The 20,478-nt window shown below is 32.1% G+C and overlaps 1 protein-coding gene across 1 annotated transcript in view; it reads right to left on the reverse strand.

Moving 5' to 3' along the window:
* Positions 1-20,478, reverse strand: part of NBEA (neurobeachin) — a 719,303-nt gene that overhangs the window by 560,369 nt on the left and 138,456 nt on the right. Inside the window, exons 11-16 of the mRNA XM_003800132.3 lie at positions 19,426-19,534; positions 9,118-9,270; positions 7,093-7,261; positions 3,024-3,103; positions 2,179-2,241; positions 1,988-2,085 (exon numbers count right to left, since the gene is read on the reverse strand). Of these exons, the coding sequence (XP_003800180.1) occupies positions 1,988-2,085; positions 2,179-2,241; positions 3,024-3,103; positions 7,093-7,261; positions 9,118-9,270; positions 19,426-19,534 (672 nt within the window). The remainder of the gene's footprint in view (positions 1-1,987; positions 2,086-2,178; positions 2,242-3,023; positions 3,104-7,092; positions 7,262-9,117; positions 9,271-19,425; positions 19,535-20,478) is intronic.

Here is a 20,478-nt window from a genome sequence, read left to right on the forward strand (position 1 = left end):
CAGTTTGATGGAAGTATTTCAGATTGCATGTGAAAACCCCACACTGTACCCCAGAAGTGCATTAATGTACATAGTTACCATTCAATAAAAATAAATAAATAAATAAAAAATAAAATATCAAAAGAATTGAATTCATTCTTTTTATCCAATTCTTAGTATGTATAAATTACAATTGCCCAGAATTTTCCCAAAGAAACATTTCATCGGCAACTGTTACCCTTTAAAGTCTATTTTAGAGAATACAGACTTTTAAATGCTTAACAGTTTTCAATATTTTTCAACATAATGAGCCTATCTTTTCCATTTTTTTTTTTTTTGTATTATGCTAAGCCTACAGTGAAGTGGCTAGGAAAGACCATTTATATCTTTGTGTTTGTTTATTAAACTGATGACAATCTGGCATGCCCAGCTGGTGGTCTACCATGAACCATAAGGTCTTTTCATTTGTTGTGCTAGGCTGGGCACAGTGGATAAAGCCTATAATCCTAGCATTTTGGGAGGCCAAGGTAGGAGGATTGCTGGCAGCTAGGAGGTTAAGACCAGCCTGAGTAATAGGCTGTCTCTAAAAAAATATAATTAGCTGGACCTGGTGGTACATGCCTATAGTCCAAGCTAGTTGGGATTCTGAGGGAGGAGGATCACTTGAGCTCAGGAGTTTGAGACTGCCATGACCTAATGATGATGCCCCTACACTAGACCCAGGCAACACAGCAAGAACTTGTCTCAAAAATGAATGAATGAAAATAATAAAAATCTTCTTTCCTCTACACATCCTTTATACCATATATTTAAAATCCTAAATATCTTACCAAAAAGCAGTCTCATTTGTAGGATATTTCCATTGTGTCAAAATAATTCAAAATTCTATTTCTGCATTTCATCATATTAGACAATCTAAGTAGGGACCTTCCACAAAGGTAAGGAATATCATACTTAGATTATGGAGGATACTTCCAATTGATTCACTTCAATGATCAGAAAATGTAATAAACCAGAATCTAAGGACAAGGACATTAAGTATTCAATCTAGACATAAGTTCAGAAGAATGAGTATAATCGTTTTATATTATTGAACCATATGAAATTGCTGTACCTTAAAATAAATTGAAAATCAACAGTTTTATATAGTTTAACCTCACAATAAGAAAACACATTCTGTGAAATTTACTCAGTTATATATGGCAAAAACCTACATTTCCTAGTCATTCCACAAAGTCAAAATTCCAAAAATAAAAAAGGAGAATCCCTAAGGAGCTAAATTATGGCTTCAAAATACTAATCCACATCCTAAAGATCCTAAAGTTTATTAAAATACTAATCAAGAAACTATATCTTAACCTACGTACAAAGTTACTTTATAATCAGTATAATAAAGTCAGTTTTCAAATTCTTTGGTTTGGCCTCTTATTCCCAAACCTTTTTCATCTCCATTATTCCCACTGCACTGCCACTGCCTCAGTCATCATCTTAATACTGATGAATAAATAATCTCACTGCTAATCTCCCTACATCATTTTTGTCCTCCACTGATGATAAATCTAGATGGTAGATGGTAGCCTACACACATTTCCTCATTCAAAATGATTTATTTTTCATCACCAACAGAAAAAAAAATCTAAATTCATTAGCAATGTATGTACCTTCTAAATTTGGCCACTCTCTCTCTTGGGTCTATTATCATACAGTCTTCTTATGCCCGCTTTTTGCTAAAACAAACCTTTTCCTTTACTTCTTGCAAAACATCTGTTCCACCCACTATTTGTACTATCTTTACTATAGCAACAACAATTTAGTTACTCTTGGTGAGTCCTCAGACCATTTTCTATACCCTTTTTATCAGCTTCCTTCAGTATTCACAATATTTATTTATTCCCTTTTTAAATGTAAGATTTACTATATTTAAGCAAATATTCAGAGAATAGAAATTATTCTTGGATGAACAAATATATGCCATTAAAATCTAATAATATTAAAATTATAATCATACCTTATTCCATTTCTTTGATCAAATGCTGGTATCATTGAGGCTGGGTGTTCTGACATTAAAGCCACTAGTAACTGTAACACATCATGAATATTTTCATCCTGTATGAAAAGTATTATCAATATTTATCTAGTTAAAATAGTCTAAAGCTTGGAATCAAATAATTAAGACATAAGATGTATAACATATCCTACCTCATGCATTGTAAGTAGGTAATTTAATATACTCTGAAGTTCATCTTCTTTGACACCTCGATCCTAGTTTTCAAAAAAAATTTCATTACTTACTTTAAATCTAAAATAAAAACTTTAATTACAGGTATTAAAATAATCATTTTAAAAGAATATAACAACTCAGAAAAAACTTTAAAATAGTGATGTTTTAATATTCCCACATACTTCACTATTTATAGACAATTGTTTCAAGTTAATAAGTAAAACTTAGAAAATTATATCAAGTTTTTGAAGTCACTCATATTTGCATTTGTGAATTATGCTACAATAAACATTCTGGTACAGGTGTCTTTTCAAAAAAAGTTACTCATCTTTGACATTCACTGTCAAAAGTTAGTATTTTTGGTCATCTAACTGTACTCATATTACTGTTTTCTTATCATTTACTCCTTCCTGAATATAATATGCCTACGAGACTTTACAGTATCAATTTTTGTTTATCTCACAATTTATACTTATTGTCCCTTTGTCTTCATCTTAATCTTTAATAAATTCTACTGCAATAAAATATATAAGACTTCTTAGATTGGAAAACACATCACTTTCTAGAATAAAACCTTTATGCTCAATTCTTATTCATATATTTCTTGTCCATTTTTGTCACATCCCTTAACATGAAAGATTTCAAAGAGCATTTAACTGAAAGTTAACTACACCTTAGCTCCTATTAATATTTATAAAATTTTAAAAGCAATTCATAAATTAAAAGTAATTATTGCTGATTTAACAATAATGATTTTAAAATGCCAAATGTTCCGTTTCATCTATAATATATTGCAGTACTGAATTATATAAGATAATTTTACCTTTAGTATGAGCTGTTTCAGAAAAAGTAACATAAATGCCCGTAGTGATATAATTTCTTTTTGTGATGGCCGGGGACCATCTAAAATAAAATAGAAAAAGAAAAAAAAATCATGATATTAAATACCCTTAATGCAATTATATTGGTATATTATAGGATTCTTTAATAATAATATTTATTTAAATTATAATATTTGTTAGTATTAATGTTATACAGTTTCAATAATATCACAGTGTCCAAAAATTAATTTTTAGTTTTTTGGCAATTTCAATCTATTCAATAAGTGTCAGATCTGGGGGGAAGAAGAAATTTTTTAATTAGAAATTAGAGAAGAAATTTTAAAAATTAAAAATATTTTACTACCCATGGATAAATGTATAATCATATTTCTATTAATACTTTTTCCTATTGGTATTAACTTAATAGGTTTTCTAATATTTCTTTCATCCACAGTCAAACTTGTCTTTATCTGAAGACTCTCTCCATTTTCATCCCACTCATTATACAACAAAGCATAGAATTATGTGTTCGGAGATTTATTTTCATCTCTTTTTCCCAAACTGCTCTCCAGACTTTTTTGCCTCACCCACCAATATCCTTCCCTCCTTACCAAAAGTTGCCATTATATTTTTAAAACTTGCTATTATGTGAAAGATAGCACATATAGAGAAAGCATAATATACAACTTAAAGAATTGTTATAAAAGGAACACCTGTAAAAACACGTTTTTAGATTAAGAAACTGAACACTGAGAGTGGCCTGGCAGGGAAACCCATCAACTACCAGTGGTCTGGTAAAGGGTGCATCATTAGGGTGGTGGGAGGAGGTCTTCATTCATCTAGCCTTCATCTCAGGCTACCAATGGTTTAACAACCAGCTCATCAAATTACTGAAGACCTAACAACTGGTCATGGCACCAGTCCACCCAGAGGCTAAAGCTCTCACCCTCCTTCAATGCTCAGCTCTGGGCCACATTTCTCCTTCTCATGACATGTCCAGGTGAAGACAGACATTATACAGCGTGGCCATCAAGTTCATGTGCAAAGGCCACCCTACATTAGTAATAATTTCCTTACTTTGTTAATTTTTTGCCACCACTTAATAAAATTGGACAAGTTTTGTAGGTTTCTATTTCTTTATCATTAGCATAAGGATAATAATAATGCTTGTCCTGGAAATTTTGTGAGGATTAAATAGATCAACATATGTAAAATAATTAGAAAAGTACCTAGATCATTTTAGTTATAAGCATTCAGTAAATGTTAGCAATACTTACTATTGGCATATTTACACAATGTAAGAAGAATATTGCAAAAAAATTTAAGTTTGATTTATGTGTATATGATATAAATCTATTTTGTGAAATAAAAAACAAATACATCTAAATAATATTAAATTGAGTGAAAAAACAAATTATGACAAGTTATACCATTTATGTAAAATATGGAAGACAATTATTTGTGAATATACAAATAGCAAAATATAGGAAAGTAAAGTAGAAACTAATATACATCCAATTAAAGAAATAATAAACATAAAATTTAAGATAGATTATTTCATGGAAGGGAAATGGAAAGAAGATGTGAGCATGGATGTGTACTTACAGTCTCATTGGTAATATTCTATTTAAGCTTGGTGATGTTTACATGAGGTTGATTTTATATTTATCTTCATATTATAAATATTTATATGTAATCATACTACTTTGTATCTATGACACATTCAAAATAAATCTTTGAAACAGCTATAATTTGAAGCACCTATGTGTACACATGTATAAGCTCATGTTTATATGAGTAAAAGAGGTAAAAAGATATCTAAGACTGGTAACACCTGCTAGTTGGGGGAACATTAACTTTTTACTCAGAAACCTTTAAATTATTTTAGTTGGTACCATGAACATGTATTACCTATACTACATAGTATATTTTTAATATATTTAGTGTTTTTATAGTGAACCACAGAATATAACAATTTAAGAGACAAAGTGTTAAGTCATAGTCAAAGCAAAATGATCCTGCTTCTCAAGTGTGTGTTTATAAAGGAAAAATAGGTCTATGACAGCGAGTGTAGTGCAATTAACTTAAGAGTGGCCTTAAAAGAAACCCTTTTAGCTCAAAATAGTATTGAAAAACTATGTACTTTAAATCATAAACTCACATTCCACTAAATAACAAAATTAATTTCAAAAGATTAAAATGTTAAAGTAAAAAAAAAATAAAGCCATTTAAAAAAACAAACGTTCTTCCAACTTTCTTGTCACTTTTCTTTTTATTTATTGGTTCTCTTTCCGCCCTGTCCTTGGAGTAGCCTGAGTACATAAAGCTTCAGGTACCAGGGTACTGAGGGGACAGCAGAAGCCCGGAGACACTGAGGTTGACAGAGCCAAAAAGGCAACGAAGTCTCTCAGTCTCTCAGTTTACATACACATACATATAAACATATTTACTCTATCTGTCCAACAAGAGTACCTAGGTATTGACCTCCAAGGACTAAGAAGTGCACCTAAAACTCAGATCTTGGTTTCTAAAAAACATTTTCACCAAGCAAACCAGGGATCCTTGGAAAACTGGCCAAAACCAGGGCTAAACAAAGAAAGTCTAAGATGAACCAAGAACAACTTGTGGGAGAAGATAAGAAAATATTAACAAATTATAGGCATTTGTCATAAAGGCTCAAGAATCTATGTGAAGGGTTCCACTGGCCAAATCCTGAGCTTCAAAAAGAATAACGACACAACTCAGTATAGACAAACATAGCCTCTGGGCGAAATCCATAATTTCACCAGGCTTTGCCAGTTCTATTGGCACAAGCCATCTCCATTAATTCACACACCATCGGTGGATACTCTGGCAATGCAATGCAGAGTCGACCACTTGTGGCAGAGGCTTCCTCAGCCTGACATACTTACTTATTGGTCCTTTGCAAAGAAAGCATGCCAATTCTCAATAGACTACATTGAATCCACAAGTTTACACTTAATATTTAGAAAGTAAAAAATAAATAAATAAATGGAGGAGTAAAACAAGTTCTCCTTAAGTCAAATGCCAAATAATAAATGCTTAGAAAGCACTGTCATTGGCAGCTATCACAAAAAAGATTAGTTCTAGCAGGAGTCATCAATAACTAAAGATTAGTTCTAGCAGGAGTCATCAATAAACTAAAATAAGTGAAATGTAGCGGAAGAACAGAATATTTGCACACTCTCAAAAAATACTTGTAAATTATCATTCTTTAATAAAGAAATCTGAAAGACAACACCCTAATCAAATGTTCAAATTTAATTAGAAAGAACGATTCAAAGTCATGTATCTCCTTACATGTATCTCCCTTACAATGAGACAGAAATAGGATGGCTTCTCCGTTAGTCCTTGCAAAGATGAAAAAAGAGAAACATCACGAGCAAATACCTAACAAATTCAAATACAGAAGCAGTCTAAAAAAGTAATTTGTCTGTATCCTTCAAAGACTTCAAGGTCTAAAAGATAAGGAAATAGTAAAACAAAACCTGTTCTATATTGAAGAACATTAAAATGACAAAGCAATAAAGCAAAACACATGACCTGCACTGACAGTCAATGTAAATATTTTTTTCTTCTGTATTTTTTCTCTAAGTATGTATTTTTGCATAATTATAGAAACTGGCTATATTCTTAAAATAAGAAAGAAAATATGGCATAGGATTAAATTAGTTTTTACTATACTCAGAACAAAGGGTAAATGTGAAATAAAAATGAAAAGAATGGTTAACAATCTAAAAATGTTAACAACTAACAATAGAACACACTGGTCATAACTAATATCATTCATCTGTTTTTAGTATTATGAAGGCATCTTCCAGAATTAAAAAAGTATAAAGACTGAAATAAAGATGACAGTTTATTTCATTTATTATTCCAAAATAATTTAATCATGAAAAGCTCTAAATTTCTTTACTACAAACAATTACCAATTACCAGTCTACTACAGAAGAAAGAGAACAACAGTTAAGGGACAATCTCACAATCATGCACATCTGTTCATCAGACTCATTGTGGGCAAGCGTAATAGAGTGATAGTGCTGTACTTACCTAATCCTTTAGGCGTGATGCCACTACTGTCAGCAGGATTAATTACCCAGTAGTAATATTTTAACGTGTGCATGAGCTGTAACACTGTTCCTACTCTGCGTATGGTGGTGTAGATGGTAGCAGTTCCGATAAATTCGGCAGACAAATAAGTATAGAGGGAAAGTTGAACCTAAAGCAGAATATTAACACATCATCAAAATAAATCTAAAATGTCTCAACTGCTAACATTACAAATATAAATTCAATTTTAATTTAAATAGGAATTAATAAAAGCTAAGAAATGACCATTTGTTATGGGGTTAAAAATAAGTTTTTCTAAAATATTATTTATATTTTCAAAAGAAAATAACTTACAATTAAAATATTCTAATAAAACTTACTATAATAAAGATAAACTCACAGCCTTTGACAATTAAATAATTAAAAATAATTCAGTTATTTAACTGAAACCAACCTGATAAGATCAAAATATTTTAAAAACCACCTAGAATAAAAGTCCTTAGTCAAAGTAAACTTCGGTAGTTTTCAGTGTGTGTACATACTTCTTCATAGCAGAAGAACTAACATGAGTTAGCTACAGCTAATTTGAAAAAAATACAGTCTATAGTTGGCTTTCAGAGTCTGACCACATAAGCATACAGATGGAGAGTCGAACCTGTTTAAAACAGTGAGCTCACTTTAGACTCAGGTCTAGCCAATTATCAATAAAATGAACCATAATAAAAATCAGAACTTAAATATTATCTAACAAACCAGTACAGTATCTTTGTTAAAACTATAAATGATAGTTCAAAATCAAAATGCCAAGGTAGGAGGATTCTCTTGAGGTCAGGAGATTGAGACCAGCTTGGGAAACATAGCAAGCCCAGTCTCTGCAAAAAAAGTAAAATGTTTAAATGAGTCCAGCATGGTGATATGTGCCTATAGTCTCAGGTACTCTGAAAGCTGAGGCAGGAGGATTACTTAAGCCCAGGAGTTTGAGGCAGGAGATTACTTGAGCCCAGGAGTTTGAGCTATGATCACACCACTACACTTCAGACCAGACAACAGAGGGAGACTTCATCTCTTAAAAATAAATGAACAAATGAATAAATAAAAATATCCCCCATTATTTTTTCTAGTAAGATATAATAGGGCTACATTCAGGTTGGAGACAAAGTAAGAATTTTAAATAATAACTAGTAAAATACTTTATGTATATATACATTTATTTTAAAACCAAAAGTTGTTTACAAGTAAGCATTTAAATTCTCTCTTTAAAATAAAAGTAATTTTCCAATCAAAATTATCACACTGGTCATGACAATTACTTATCTGTTCTTTTTGAGACAGAGCCTCAAGCTGTCCCCCCCGGGTAGAGTGCTGTGACATCACAGCTCACAGCAATTTCCAACTCCTAGGCTCAAGTGAGTCTCCTGCCTCAGCCTCCCAAGTAGCTGGGACTACAGGCACCTGCCACAACGCCTGGCTATTTTTTGGTTACAGCCATCATTGTTGTTTGGCGAGCCCGGGCTGGATTCAAACCCGCCACCTTAGGTGTATGTGGCTGGCGCCTGTTCTTTTTCCTACTCTTTCATTATTATTAGAGACAGAGTCTCACTCCATCGCCCTTGGTAGAGTGCTGTTGCCTCACAGCTCACAGCAACCTCCAGCTCTTGGGCTTAAGAGATTCTCTTGCCTCAGCCAACCAAGTAGATAGGACTACAGGGGCCTGCCACAATGCCCAGCTATTCCTAGTCTTTCAATAATTGGAATGTCAAATTCTCTTCTTTGGAAAGGTATGATTCACACCTCATCATGTCAGAATGCACTGTTACACAAAGCTTATTTTTTAACTATAGTTTCATTTATTAGAAGGCTTATATACACTCTATTTAATATTTTGATAATGGATATGCCTAACACAATTATCTAGCAACCATATAATAAACTGACAAATTCAAATATTTTCTACTTGATACTTTAGTTGTCACTAAAATTTGTAACATTACCCTAAAATAAAATTAATGAGAATAAAATTCATACCTTTGCAGGTGTATGTATCCAGATGGCTGGGTTGAATAAAATGTGATCACAAAGCTGCTTTAGCAAAGGTGCACCATGGGATAAACCATCAAGGTATTTTGCAAAAGATAAAAACTGCTCCAGGACAGCTCTGGTTATATGAACCCTTGATGACTAAAAAAGAAAACAGAAATTCTGCCTTGAAATATCCAGAGTATCAAATGCATAATTTCTGATTTTGCATAACATGAACATTTCGTGTCATCTCTAATAGTTTAAATATAAAATAAAATGTTATATTTATTATTAAGTTTTTAATTTCATCAATAAACCTAGAGTCTTGGCTCAGTGCCTATAGCACAGTGGTTACAGTGTCAGCCACATACACCAAGGCAGGCGGTTTCAAACCCAGCCCAGAAAGAAAAAAAAATGTAAAAAATCTTATTTTTTATTGAATATATGTTGAAATGATAATATTTTAGATATACTAAGTTAAATAAAATACATTAAAATTAATTTTACCTAAAACTTTTTATAAGAAAATTTTAAATTCCATATGAAGCTTATATTTTAATTGGACAATGCTACCCTAGAATATAATTTCAAATGAAAATGCTATAAGATGAGAGAAAAAAAGCTGATATAAAAGCTTTTTGTAATAAAAGCTGGTAATTCCAACTCAAAGTTCAAAAAATACATCTTTGTATGAAAATCTTTTCCTCTTTAGCTAGTGATCCTTCCTAGAGTATCACTATCCTTCTAATCTTGGGATAAAGAATTACCTGCCACTCACTCCTCATCCACATGTCCATTACTCTCATTCATTTCTAACTTAAGTCCAAAATATTAGTACAAGACAATGAAAGTCTAACTGGGACAAAACTGTCTTACTAATTTTCAGCTCCCATAACATATCCACATTCTTCATGCTCATATCAAGGTAACTCAAAAAATTTGATTCTACATAAGAGGTCACAAACTCAAATGATGGCAAATAGTTAATGTGTGTGGGAGACAGGGAAGAACTGTGATTACTGCTCCAGGTACTAAAAGGAAAAAAGATTCAAAACCAAACAACTCTGCTGAGTCCACATACAGTACTTCTTTTAGCCAATCTCACCCATAGGATAGCAGATTGCTTTGTCTGCTTTTCTATCACATGTCCCAACTTGTAATATCCTTGCATCCCATGTCCTCTACCACTTTTCATCTGGTCATTTAGAATATATACATATTGAATACTTACTATTTGCCAAGCATTCTTCTTGGAATGAAGAATTACTTTTACTATGAAAAGAGCAGTTAACAAAACTAGGGGGGAAAAAAACGCTGCCTCATAGAACTTACAATCTAAGGGAGGAGAAGATAGATACATACAGTTAAAAAAGGTAAAATACTAACATGTAACATGTTAGAGATTATTAAGTTCTTGAAAAAGCCCATAGAACAGATAATATTTGTAGGAGGGTGGCTAAAAGATTTTACTAAAAAAGTTGCATTTCGACCTGGCAGAGTGGTTAATGGCTGTAATCTTAGCACTCCTGGAGGCTGAGGTGAGAGGAGTGCTGAGCTCAGGAGTTAGAGACCAATCGTAGCAAGACTCCTAGCCCTTCTAGGATGGTAGTTTTATTATAATTATAAAACCAATATTTAGGAAGTATTTATCTAAAATTGGGTGATTTTACTGCCTAATCAAATCTTCCTGGTGTAAAATGAATGTTCTTGTCAATGTCATGCTACCTTTACCTCTAATAATCCTGCTTTCTTACGTTTGTTGTCATTAGTTATTCAAAAATCTTTCTTTCCTGATAGAATTCCATCTTACTCGACTTTTACCTTCCCAATCTCTATCCTAATTCTCAGTGAATCTTTAACTGAATTCATATCAAATTCAAGAATAGAATAAAAATTGATTAAACACACACACATACACACACACACACAAATAGAAACAGGGTGGCGTCTGTGGCTCAAAGGAGTAGGGCACTGGCCCCATATACCAGAGGTGGCCTGGCCAAAAACTACAAAAAAAAAAAAAAAAAAGAAAGAAAAAGAAAAAGATGACAGAAGACATCCAACTTTGTTTCTAAATATGTTTGATTGATGGCTTTAAATTTTTTTTCTGGTCTAGCATTTGCATTCATTTTCTCAAATAAAGCTTTTTTCAAAAGAGTTTTATTTGAATACTTTAGAGTCATAAACCTATAAATCTCAGGCAGAAGCATAACATGAATAAAAAATACAACTTCTGGAACTAGAACTCTGTAACAACACTTTTGTGTGGTGACAAAATACAGAATTTTTAAGAATTCCTATATGTGACTTGAATAACCATATTTGAAAATGGAGTCAGAAAAGTTAGAAAAGAAAACTATATAACAGCATCCACTCCAGAATTAACTAAACCAAACAGGAGAAACGGAGTTATATGGAGAAATTTCTATTCAGGAAAGAGAGATCTTTCCAACATTTACAGCAGCCCACACTGTAACTGGTTGCCAAAATGTTCTTTTTTAATGGCAGAACCCATTCTCTCTCTACTTAACGATGTGTCTATACCAGTTAAAGTAATTTTCCACAGTATATTTAATATCCAATCATGTGTGATAAATAAACTACAAAATTATTTTTATCTGCATAGGCACATTATCCAGTAGCTGATTCTCAATCCCATTCTGCTCCTCCCAGGGCTCCAAATTGAGTTCCAAATAGCCCCATCCAATACATTAATTATCTGTTGTTGGTTGGGAGGTAGGTGGCAGGCAATGATTAGTTTAGAGACTCAGCCTCAAAGTTTAGCATTCTCAGCAACAATGTTGGTTCAAAGGGAGGCCAAGGCCTAAGCCTCCCAGTGAAACTGGGAGGATCCTGCTCAGTAACTAGGAGAAAGTCACTCTCTGCCTCTACTAGATATGAAGCTCAATAGTGCTAAACTCCTAGTGGCTTTTCTGTGACCACAAAGGAAACCAGCTTTAGCATAAAATCATTACTGTAAGTGGCACAGCAGAAATCAGGTCAGCCTGAGTCTCTGATGACATGACTGAGACTCAGAACCCAGCCCTGTAACCCACCTTCCACAGATGTTTTGTTGGCTCTCCAGCCTTCCCCATGACATTCCCCTGCCTACTGGTTCCAACTAGGTTTGACAAGCTGGATACAACAACAGGAAATTAAAGGACAGGAAGAAAATGTAAGTCGGGACATTCATTTTCCTGGCTTTACCCCTTCAAGTCAATAAACTATATTCCTTCACTAAAGACCATACTCCAGTCAGGTGCCCTTCTCTTATACCAAGAATAACTTTTTCTTTGTGTTACATTAAACACTTCATCTCTTCAAACCTTGCTTAACTCCTTTAACAATGCTCATTGCTTTGTAAACAGCCTCACATTAAACTCTCCTCAATAACTCAGGCTAAATATGCCACATGTTCCCTGACAAGACTGACTGACAGGCCACCTATCATCACAATTTCAGTTACATTTGCTTATAGCTTCCTCAATGTTAAAGCTACTTTGAATCAAATTTTCTACTAATTACAACCTAAAGTATCCTATTAAATACACTAGATAACCTCTAAATTTTCTTCGAGCTAATATTCTGGCAAAAGAAAACAAAAACACCTTCAATTTTTTTCATGGAATAGTCTAAAGGTTATTTTAAAAAACAGTCTCATTGGACCAGCCTGAGCAAGAGTGAGACTTTGTCTCTACTAAAAATAGAAACAAAACAAAAGAAACAAACAAAAAATCCTATCTAGAAGTGGTGGTACACATTTGTGGTCCCAGCTACTCAGGAGGCTGAGGCAACAGACTGCTCAAGCCCAAGAGTTTGAGGTTGCTGTGAGCTACAATGCCACAGCGCTCTACCCAGGGCAACAAATAAACAAGCAAAAAAATTTCATTAGACCACTTTTCTTAGATAGTTTTTAGTTAAGTGAAAACTAACAGATAACTTATCATTAGTTGACAAGAAATTAAAAATTAAAACTTTATTACCTATACTATTAACCTGACCACTAATTATTTAAACATAACGAAAGGTGAACATTCATCTGAGAAAAGTGAAAAAGGAACTCTTTTTCAGGTCATCAGACAAACAGGAGGCGTTTTCATTAATTCAATTTAACAACTACTTATCGAGGTAGGCAGGCTCTCAGTGTTGAAAATATAACAATAACTCTTCATTTTTAAGGGAATGGCAAAGAGGCCTTTGTATAACCAGTGTGGCTAAAACAGAGTAAACAAGGAGAGTGGCAAGAGATGATATCAGAGGAATGAAAATTATGACTTCATTCTGAGAAGGATAGAATAGTAAGATATGCTAAATTTTAGAATAAGTCTGACTATAAGTGAAAATGGGAGCCAATGGAAAAAGATAAAGATGGTTCATACAAAGATGAAATCAAGGAACATTAGGAATAAGGAGTAGGACACAGGAAGTGGTAACTGCTAGCAATACAACATTCTGTGCCCCAGAGACAGAGTTTGAATCTACAATACAAAAAGGTAGAGTCAAAAAGGATTAACTTCTTTGTTCTGAACTACTTATTGAACGGTTTTGCCATTAACTAAGATAAATAAAAGTGAAGGATGAAAATTTGAGAGGAAAATCAAATAGTTTGGATAACTTAGATTCCATAAAGATTACTAGACAGCCAAAGGGAACTAAAAATGGGAAATATTTCACTTGAGAGTGATTAGTATTTATAGGATAGGAAAATAAATAAAGCTCAATTAGAGTAATATACTGTCTAGACAGAAAAGTGGACAGCTTTCCAGGATTAAGCAGGAGACAGAACAATCATTAGAATTTAGAAAACTGAAGAAAAACTGGGAGAAGAAAATAGGAAAAGGAAGCCAAGAAAGTTGGAAAAACACAGAGAAAGATGCTATGATAAAACACAACTGGAAAATAGCATTTCACGAAGGAAAGAATGTTCAACCACAATTAGCTCTAGTAAGATTTAGACTGAGGAATAACCATAGGATACAATAAAAAGGCCACTGATGATAATGACATGAGATGTCTAACAGGAGGGTGAGGATGAACATCAGATTAGGAGTTCATATAAAAGTAGGAGTCCAACAATGTAAGGAAGGTTTAACATCTGAAAATCAATTAATGCAATTCACTAAATTGAAAGAAATTACGGAAACAGCTTAATCATCTCAAATACTGCAGAAAATGTTTTTCATAAAATTCAGCACATATTTATGATTTAAAAACTCCTAGTAAACTAGAAATAAATAGATAATTTCTAAACTAGACTTTAAAAAACTTCGAAAAAGTGATCTATAGCAAACATCATTCGTGGCTAATTATTAAAATCATTGCCCATGAGATCAAGAATAATGCAGAGATACTCATTTTCAAAATTTTTATTCAATTCTATACTATACTCACAGACAGATGGCATGCGTTACTACGAAAGTTTTGAGACAGACTGTGCTATCGTCCATTATTTCACTTCCAAGAAACATAATTGACACTGTGCTTTCTGATTTACCCATGCAAGTTTCTGGCTTGTAAGAACTACTGGGAGGGCTTAATTTGCTTCCATCATGCAAAGTTTACATTTCTTGATTTTTGGGTATCTCAAAACTTTCATAATGACCCATGTATAATAAGGCAAAGATAAAAAGATGAAAAGAATAAATACTAGAAAGAAAAAACAAAAATACTATTCTCAGATGATATTGTCTACAAAGAAAATTTTTTAAAAAATGTACAGTTATAATTAATTGAGGAATAGCAAGATTGGCATATAAAATTTCAACATAAACAACAATTGTATTTCTATGTATCAGTGACAAATAAAAAATGTAAATTTCAAAGGAATCAAATAATAGCCAACATTTGTGAATAAATCCACTAAAAAGAAAGTTTCAACACAGAAAACTATAAAAGAGAACCTAAATAAATAAAAGAATATACCAAGTATACAACTGGAAGACTCAATACAGTAAAGATGTCAGTATAATAGAATAAAAATCCTAACCTTTTTTGGTAGAGACTGACAAGCTGATGTAGATGGAAATGCAAAAACCCAAGAATAACCAAGGCAATCTTAAAGAAGAACAATAAAGCTGGATGACATAAAATTTTTACTATTTAGATATCAACCTGAGCTAATAAGCTACGCAAATTAAGATATAATTAAATTATCTTAAAACAAAAAAATTCCCTCATTCATGGTTACCTGACTTATGACAAAAATTAGATTGGAATGTAGTCAAAAAAATCATCTTTGCAATAAATGATACTGGTGACCTAAACACATATATGCAAAAAAACCCCCACAAAAAACAATAAACCTTAACTCTTATACTTCATCTTATATATAAAATTCAATTCTAGATGAATTGTAGATGAAAACGTGAAAAATAAAATAAAAATTTGAGATGAAAACAAAGTAATCTTATGGCTTTAAAATGCATAAGGATCCAAAATGGTCCAGTCATAAAAGAAACTGAAAATGTAACCAATATTCAAATTTAAAATTTCTGTTTATTTAAAACATTGAGAAAATGAAAAAGTAAGCTCTAGAGATATTTCCAATACATATCCAACAAATTACTCATAAACAGACTTCAGACCTCATTTCCACAAATCAAAAAAAAGAAATGATAGACAGCACAAAGGAAATGGGCATAGCTTTGTATAGCTATTTAATAAAAAATAACCAAAAGAGTAATATATGCTTAATTGTCACAGAGAAGTGCAAATTAAAACATAAGGTACTCCACAGAATACAAAAGTATCTTTGCTAATCATATAACTCATAAGATAGTATCTAGAACACATATTTTTAAAAAACTCCCTGCAACTCAATAATAAAAAGACAAATATTCCATTTATTTCTAAATGGGAAAAGGATCTGAACACATTTCCCCAAAGAGATGTATCAACAAACAAGCACATAAAAATGGCCAATAAGCATATAAAAAGAGACTCAGCACCATTAGTCATCCCAGAAATACAAATTAAAAAAAAAATGATAGAACATTTCGCATTTACTGGGAGGGCTAGAATCAAAACAACAGATAAAACAAGTGATAGCAAGGATGTGAAAAAATTAGAATTCTCAAATACTGCTGGTGGATGTAAAATGATGAAGTCACTTTGACAAACAGTGGTAGTTTCTCAAATGGGTATATATAGCACCTAGCAAATCAACTCCTAAGTATCCACTTAACAGAAATAAAAACACATGTCCACACAAAACCTTATACATGAACATTCATAGCAGCATTATTCATAATAGGCAAAAGATGGAAACAACACAAATGTTTATCAGCTTATGAATGGATAAATAAAATGTGCTATATACAAGTAATGGAATATAAGCCCTAAAAGCAAATGAAGTTCTGATAGATGCTATACATTAATTAAATTTAAAACATTATGCTAAGTGAAGTGGATACAAAAAGACAATATTGTATGATTCCCCTTATATGAAATATTTAGAACAGACAAATTCATAGAGATGAAAGTAGATCACAGGCTGCCTAAGGGCGAGGTCTTGGAAAGACATAGCAAAAACCCAGAAAAAACATGAATGAATGACCCAGAAGAGATGACTGTCCAACAAATGCATATAAAAATATGTCTAATCTTATTCAAAATCTAAAAAAGTACCAGTTAAAACCAAATGAATAATAAAATTTTGTATCCACTAAATTGATATTATTTTAAGAATATTAATTTTGAGAAAGAAAAAGAACTTAATATACCTTTTTATCTGAAGGTTTTTTATAATATTTCTAATTTTAAGCTAAGTTTTAAGTAAAAGAATGTTCACTATAGAATTATGCTGATACATCCTCAGTAAAGGGAAGAAAACAAAGGACTAGGTCGTTACAGTGATCTTGTCATGCACAGTCGTCTTACAAAGATATTTCTTAATATCTAATTCATGCTAAATACAGCTCATCTTATATCTTCTAAACAATTCTTAATACTGCAGATACAGAAAAACAGCATTCCATCTTAAAAAAGTAAACCAAAGAGACTTAATGAAGTTCTTAATAATGTTACTAAAAGAAATTATCTCAGTAAAGAAATGCTACCAATGATCTAAAAAGCGAGCAGCGCTTAGGAAAATAATATAGTTTTGTAAGTATTTCAAATGTAAAACAATTGGACGTGAGATAAAAACTACTTCCAAATGTCTTTTCAAGGTTCTTTCCCAAGAAAAAGTATGCTTATTACTCTTAATTAAGATCTCATTCTCCATTATTTCTCAAACACTAGCATTTTTGGAGCAGCTGAATATTAAAGAGTTAACTCACTTGGAGTCTCAGAGTGCTAATGAAGGTCAGAGATAATTCTTCTAAAAAATCCTTTATTCATGGAATCCCACTTTAATTTTTGAAGTAACTCACATGAAATAGCCAAACTCATGTGCAATTAAAATAAAAAATTTCAGCAATCATTACCATAAGAGTACAGTTGTGACTAATGCAAAGGAGATAATAAAAAAATGACAGAAAATGGGATTTAATGAAACCCATTTAATTTATATTGTTTGCCCTATGTCCTTATTACAGAAGGCTATTTTAAATATTCAAATACAGAATATTAAAAGCAGAGAAGAAGAGTACAGATGTTACTACAAAATAAAAATTTTCATCATGTTATTAAAAAATAAAGCAAAAACTAAAAAGTAAGATTATTTAAACAAATAAAAGGTTAATATTTTTAAGAAACAGCCTGAATGTAAAGATAGCAAGATACTACAGCAGTCCCCCTAATCCACAGGTGATAGTTTAAAGAGTCCTAATGAATGTCTGAAGCCAAGGATAGTAATACATACATACATACACACACACACACACACACACACACATATATATATATACCCACCCCTGCAAATACCATACACTTTCAATTTGATAACTGAGTTGGCTACTAAATTACTAAGAGAATATACAGTGTGGATAAGCTGGACAAATGGATGATTCATAGCCCAGGCATGATGGAGAGGGACAGCAGGAGGTTTCATCACTCTACAAAGAACAGAGCACCTTCAGAATGGGAAAAAATATTTGCAAATTATGAATTGGACAAAAACTTGATATCTAGGATCTATAGAGAACTCCAATTAATCAGCAAAAAGAGAACTAACAATTTCATATATCACTGGACAAGAGAGATGGATCGAACCTTCTCTAAAGAAGACAAATGGCTAACAAACATATGAAAAAATGTTCACTGTCCCTCATCATCAGAGAAATGCCAATCAAAAATACCAAGATACCCCCTAATCTCACTGAGAATGGCCAACATCACAAAGTCTCAAAGCTGCAGATGCTCGTGTGGATGTGGAGAGAAGGTAACACTTTTACACTGCTGGTGGGACTGCAAACTAATACAACCTTTCTGGAAGGAAGTATGGTGAATCCTCAAAGAACTCAAATTAGACTTCCTAATTGATCCTATAATCCCATTACTCGGCATCTACCGGGAAGAAAAAAATCCTTTTATCTTAGGTACATTTGCACTACACTGTTTATCATAGCTCAATTTACAATCGCTAAAATGTGAAAACAGCCTAAATGCTGACCAACCCAGGAATGTATTAACAAGCTATGGTTTATTACTATTCAGCCGCTAAGAAAAGATGGAGACTTTACATCTTTGGTATTAACCTGGATGGAGGTGGAACATTCTTCTTAGTAAGGCATCACAAGAATGGGGAAGCAAGAACCCAATGTACTCTATTCTAATATAAAGGCAGTAAATGAGCTAATACAAGGGGGAGGGGAGGGTAAGAGGCAGTGTGGAGAGGGGAAGAGAGCAGGGGGTTGGGGGTCACGGTGTTTGGCACACCTCGGTGACAAGACACAATTCTAAGAGGGACTTTATCTAACAAATGCAATCAGTGTAACCTAATTCTTTGTACCCTCAATGAATCCCAAACAATTAAAAAAAAAAAAACATTCTTTACTTCTGGAACTTTCCATTTAATATTTTTGGACCATGGACACCTAAAACCTCAGAAAGCGCAACTGGGGATAAATGGGCACTACTCTGGAAAAAAATTAAGAAAAGTGATACTTATAATTTGAATAGAAATATATAAAATATTTTTTCTTTAGTTTCCATTTTAATTCAAAATTTCTTATTTACACTTGTAACACCACCCAGTTAAAATTCTTTTCTGTACTTATATGTATGTGTGTAATATGAAGATTTGTGAATTAGCCAAAAGTATGACCCCAGCACTGCTAATGGAAAGGGAAATACAGAAAAAATATACTTGGTGTTTGTCAGCTGTCCAACTATGAAGGCTGCACAATCAAACCAGCAACACATATCACTTACCTTTTCAAGTAAGTAGCCAATGACTAAAAAGCCTTTTCCACCCAGCATCTGTTCTTGCATGGCTACTGAACTTTTAAGTAGTTCAACCAGGAATGCCAAAAGAGTAGCACTGCATGTAAAGTACAGATAATTTCATTATGTAATCATCAAATGTTTGTTAAAAAACACACTGTTCCATTTCAGTATTTTATTATGCAAAAATAATAACCATATTTAAATTTAATTTCTGTTTTGGTGACAAGGACTATTACAATTTATATTAAGTAAGTAATGTATTTTCTCAAAAGAATGAGAAAATTAGTGTTATCATTCAAATTAAATATAATAAATTAAACCATAACCATATAGGTTTTTTAATGTTTTAAAATAAAGTACCAAAATTTTTTCATACATACAAATATTTTCTGCTTCAAGTAAATATTGCATAAGAAATATTGATTACTGTTCCATAATAAAGGTCTTATCATAGTTTGTTTGAATAATAGGCTATTGTAGAGAACTATAAATATACACATAGTATTGCTTTAGAAGAACAAACCTATTTTTCAATAAACTTTTTATTTAATCTATTTTTCAAAAACATTTTGTTGAAAAAAAACCCAGAGAAATATGTAACATGTCACTTATATCCAAACTGTGCCCTCAGAAAAGAAATGATTTATATAATATTAAAATAAAAAGCAGCAATTAATTACATAAAGTATACACAAACACATAAAAGCAAACAAAGATATGTCAGACAAACATTAAGTATTTGATATGTCTGTTGCAACAATTAATGAATGAAGAGACAAAAGAAAATTAAATGATTCCACTTAATTAAGCTTTGATAATGTATTATTTCACAAAGTTACATGTAATAATTTTCAACCAGCAGCACTGATACACAAATATAGTATTCCAATAATAAAAATATACTCTTTCATTGTATGTGCTTAATTTAGTTTATGATAAATTACTACAACCAGATTTTATCAGAAATTAAAGTAATATCTATTTATAAATTTTTATAAAATACCCTGAATCACCTATTTATATTCATAAGAAAAAGTA

The sequence above is a fragment of the Otolemur garnettii genome, unplaced genomic scaffold (genome assembly GCF_000181295.1).
Source record: "Otolemur garnettii isolate 467f Iridium unplaced genomic scaffold, OtoGar3 scaffold00167, whole genome shotgun sequence".
NCBI lineage: Eukaryota > Metazoa > Chordata > Mammalia > Primates > Galagidae > Otolemur > Otolemur garnettii.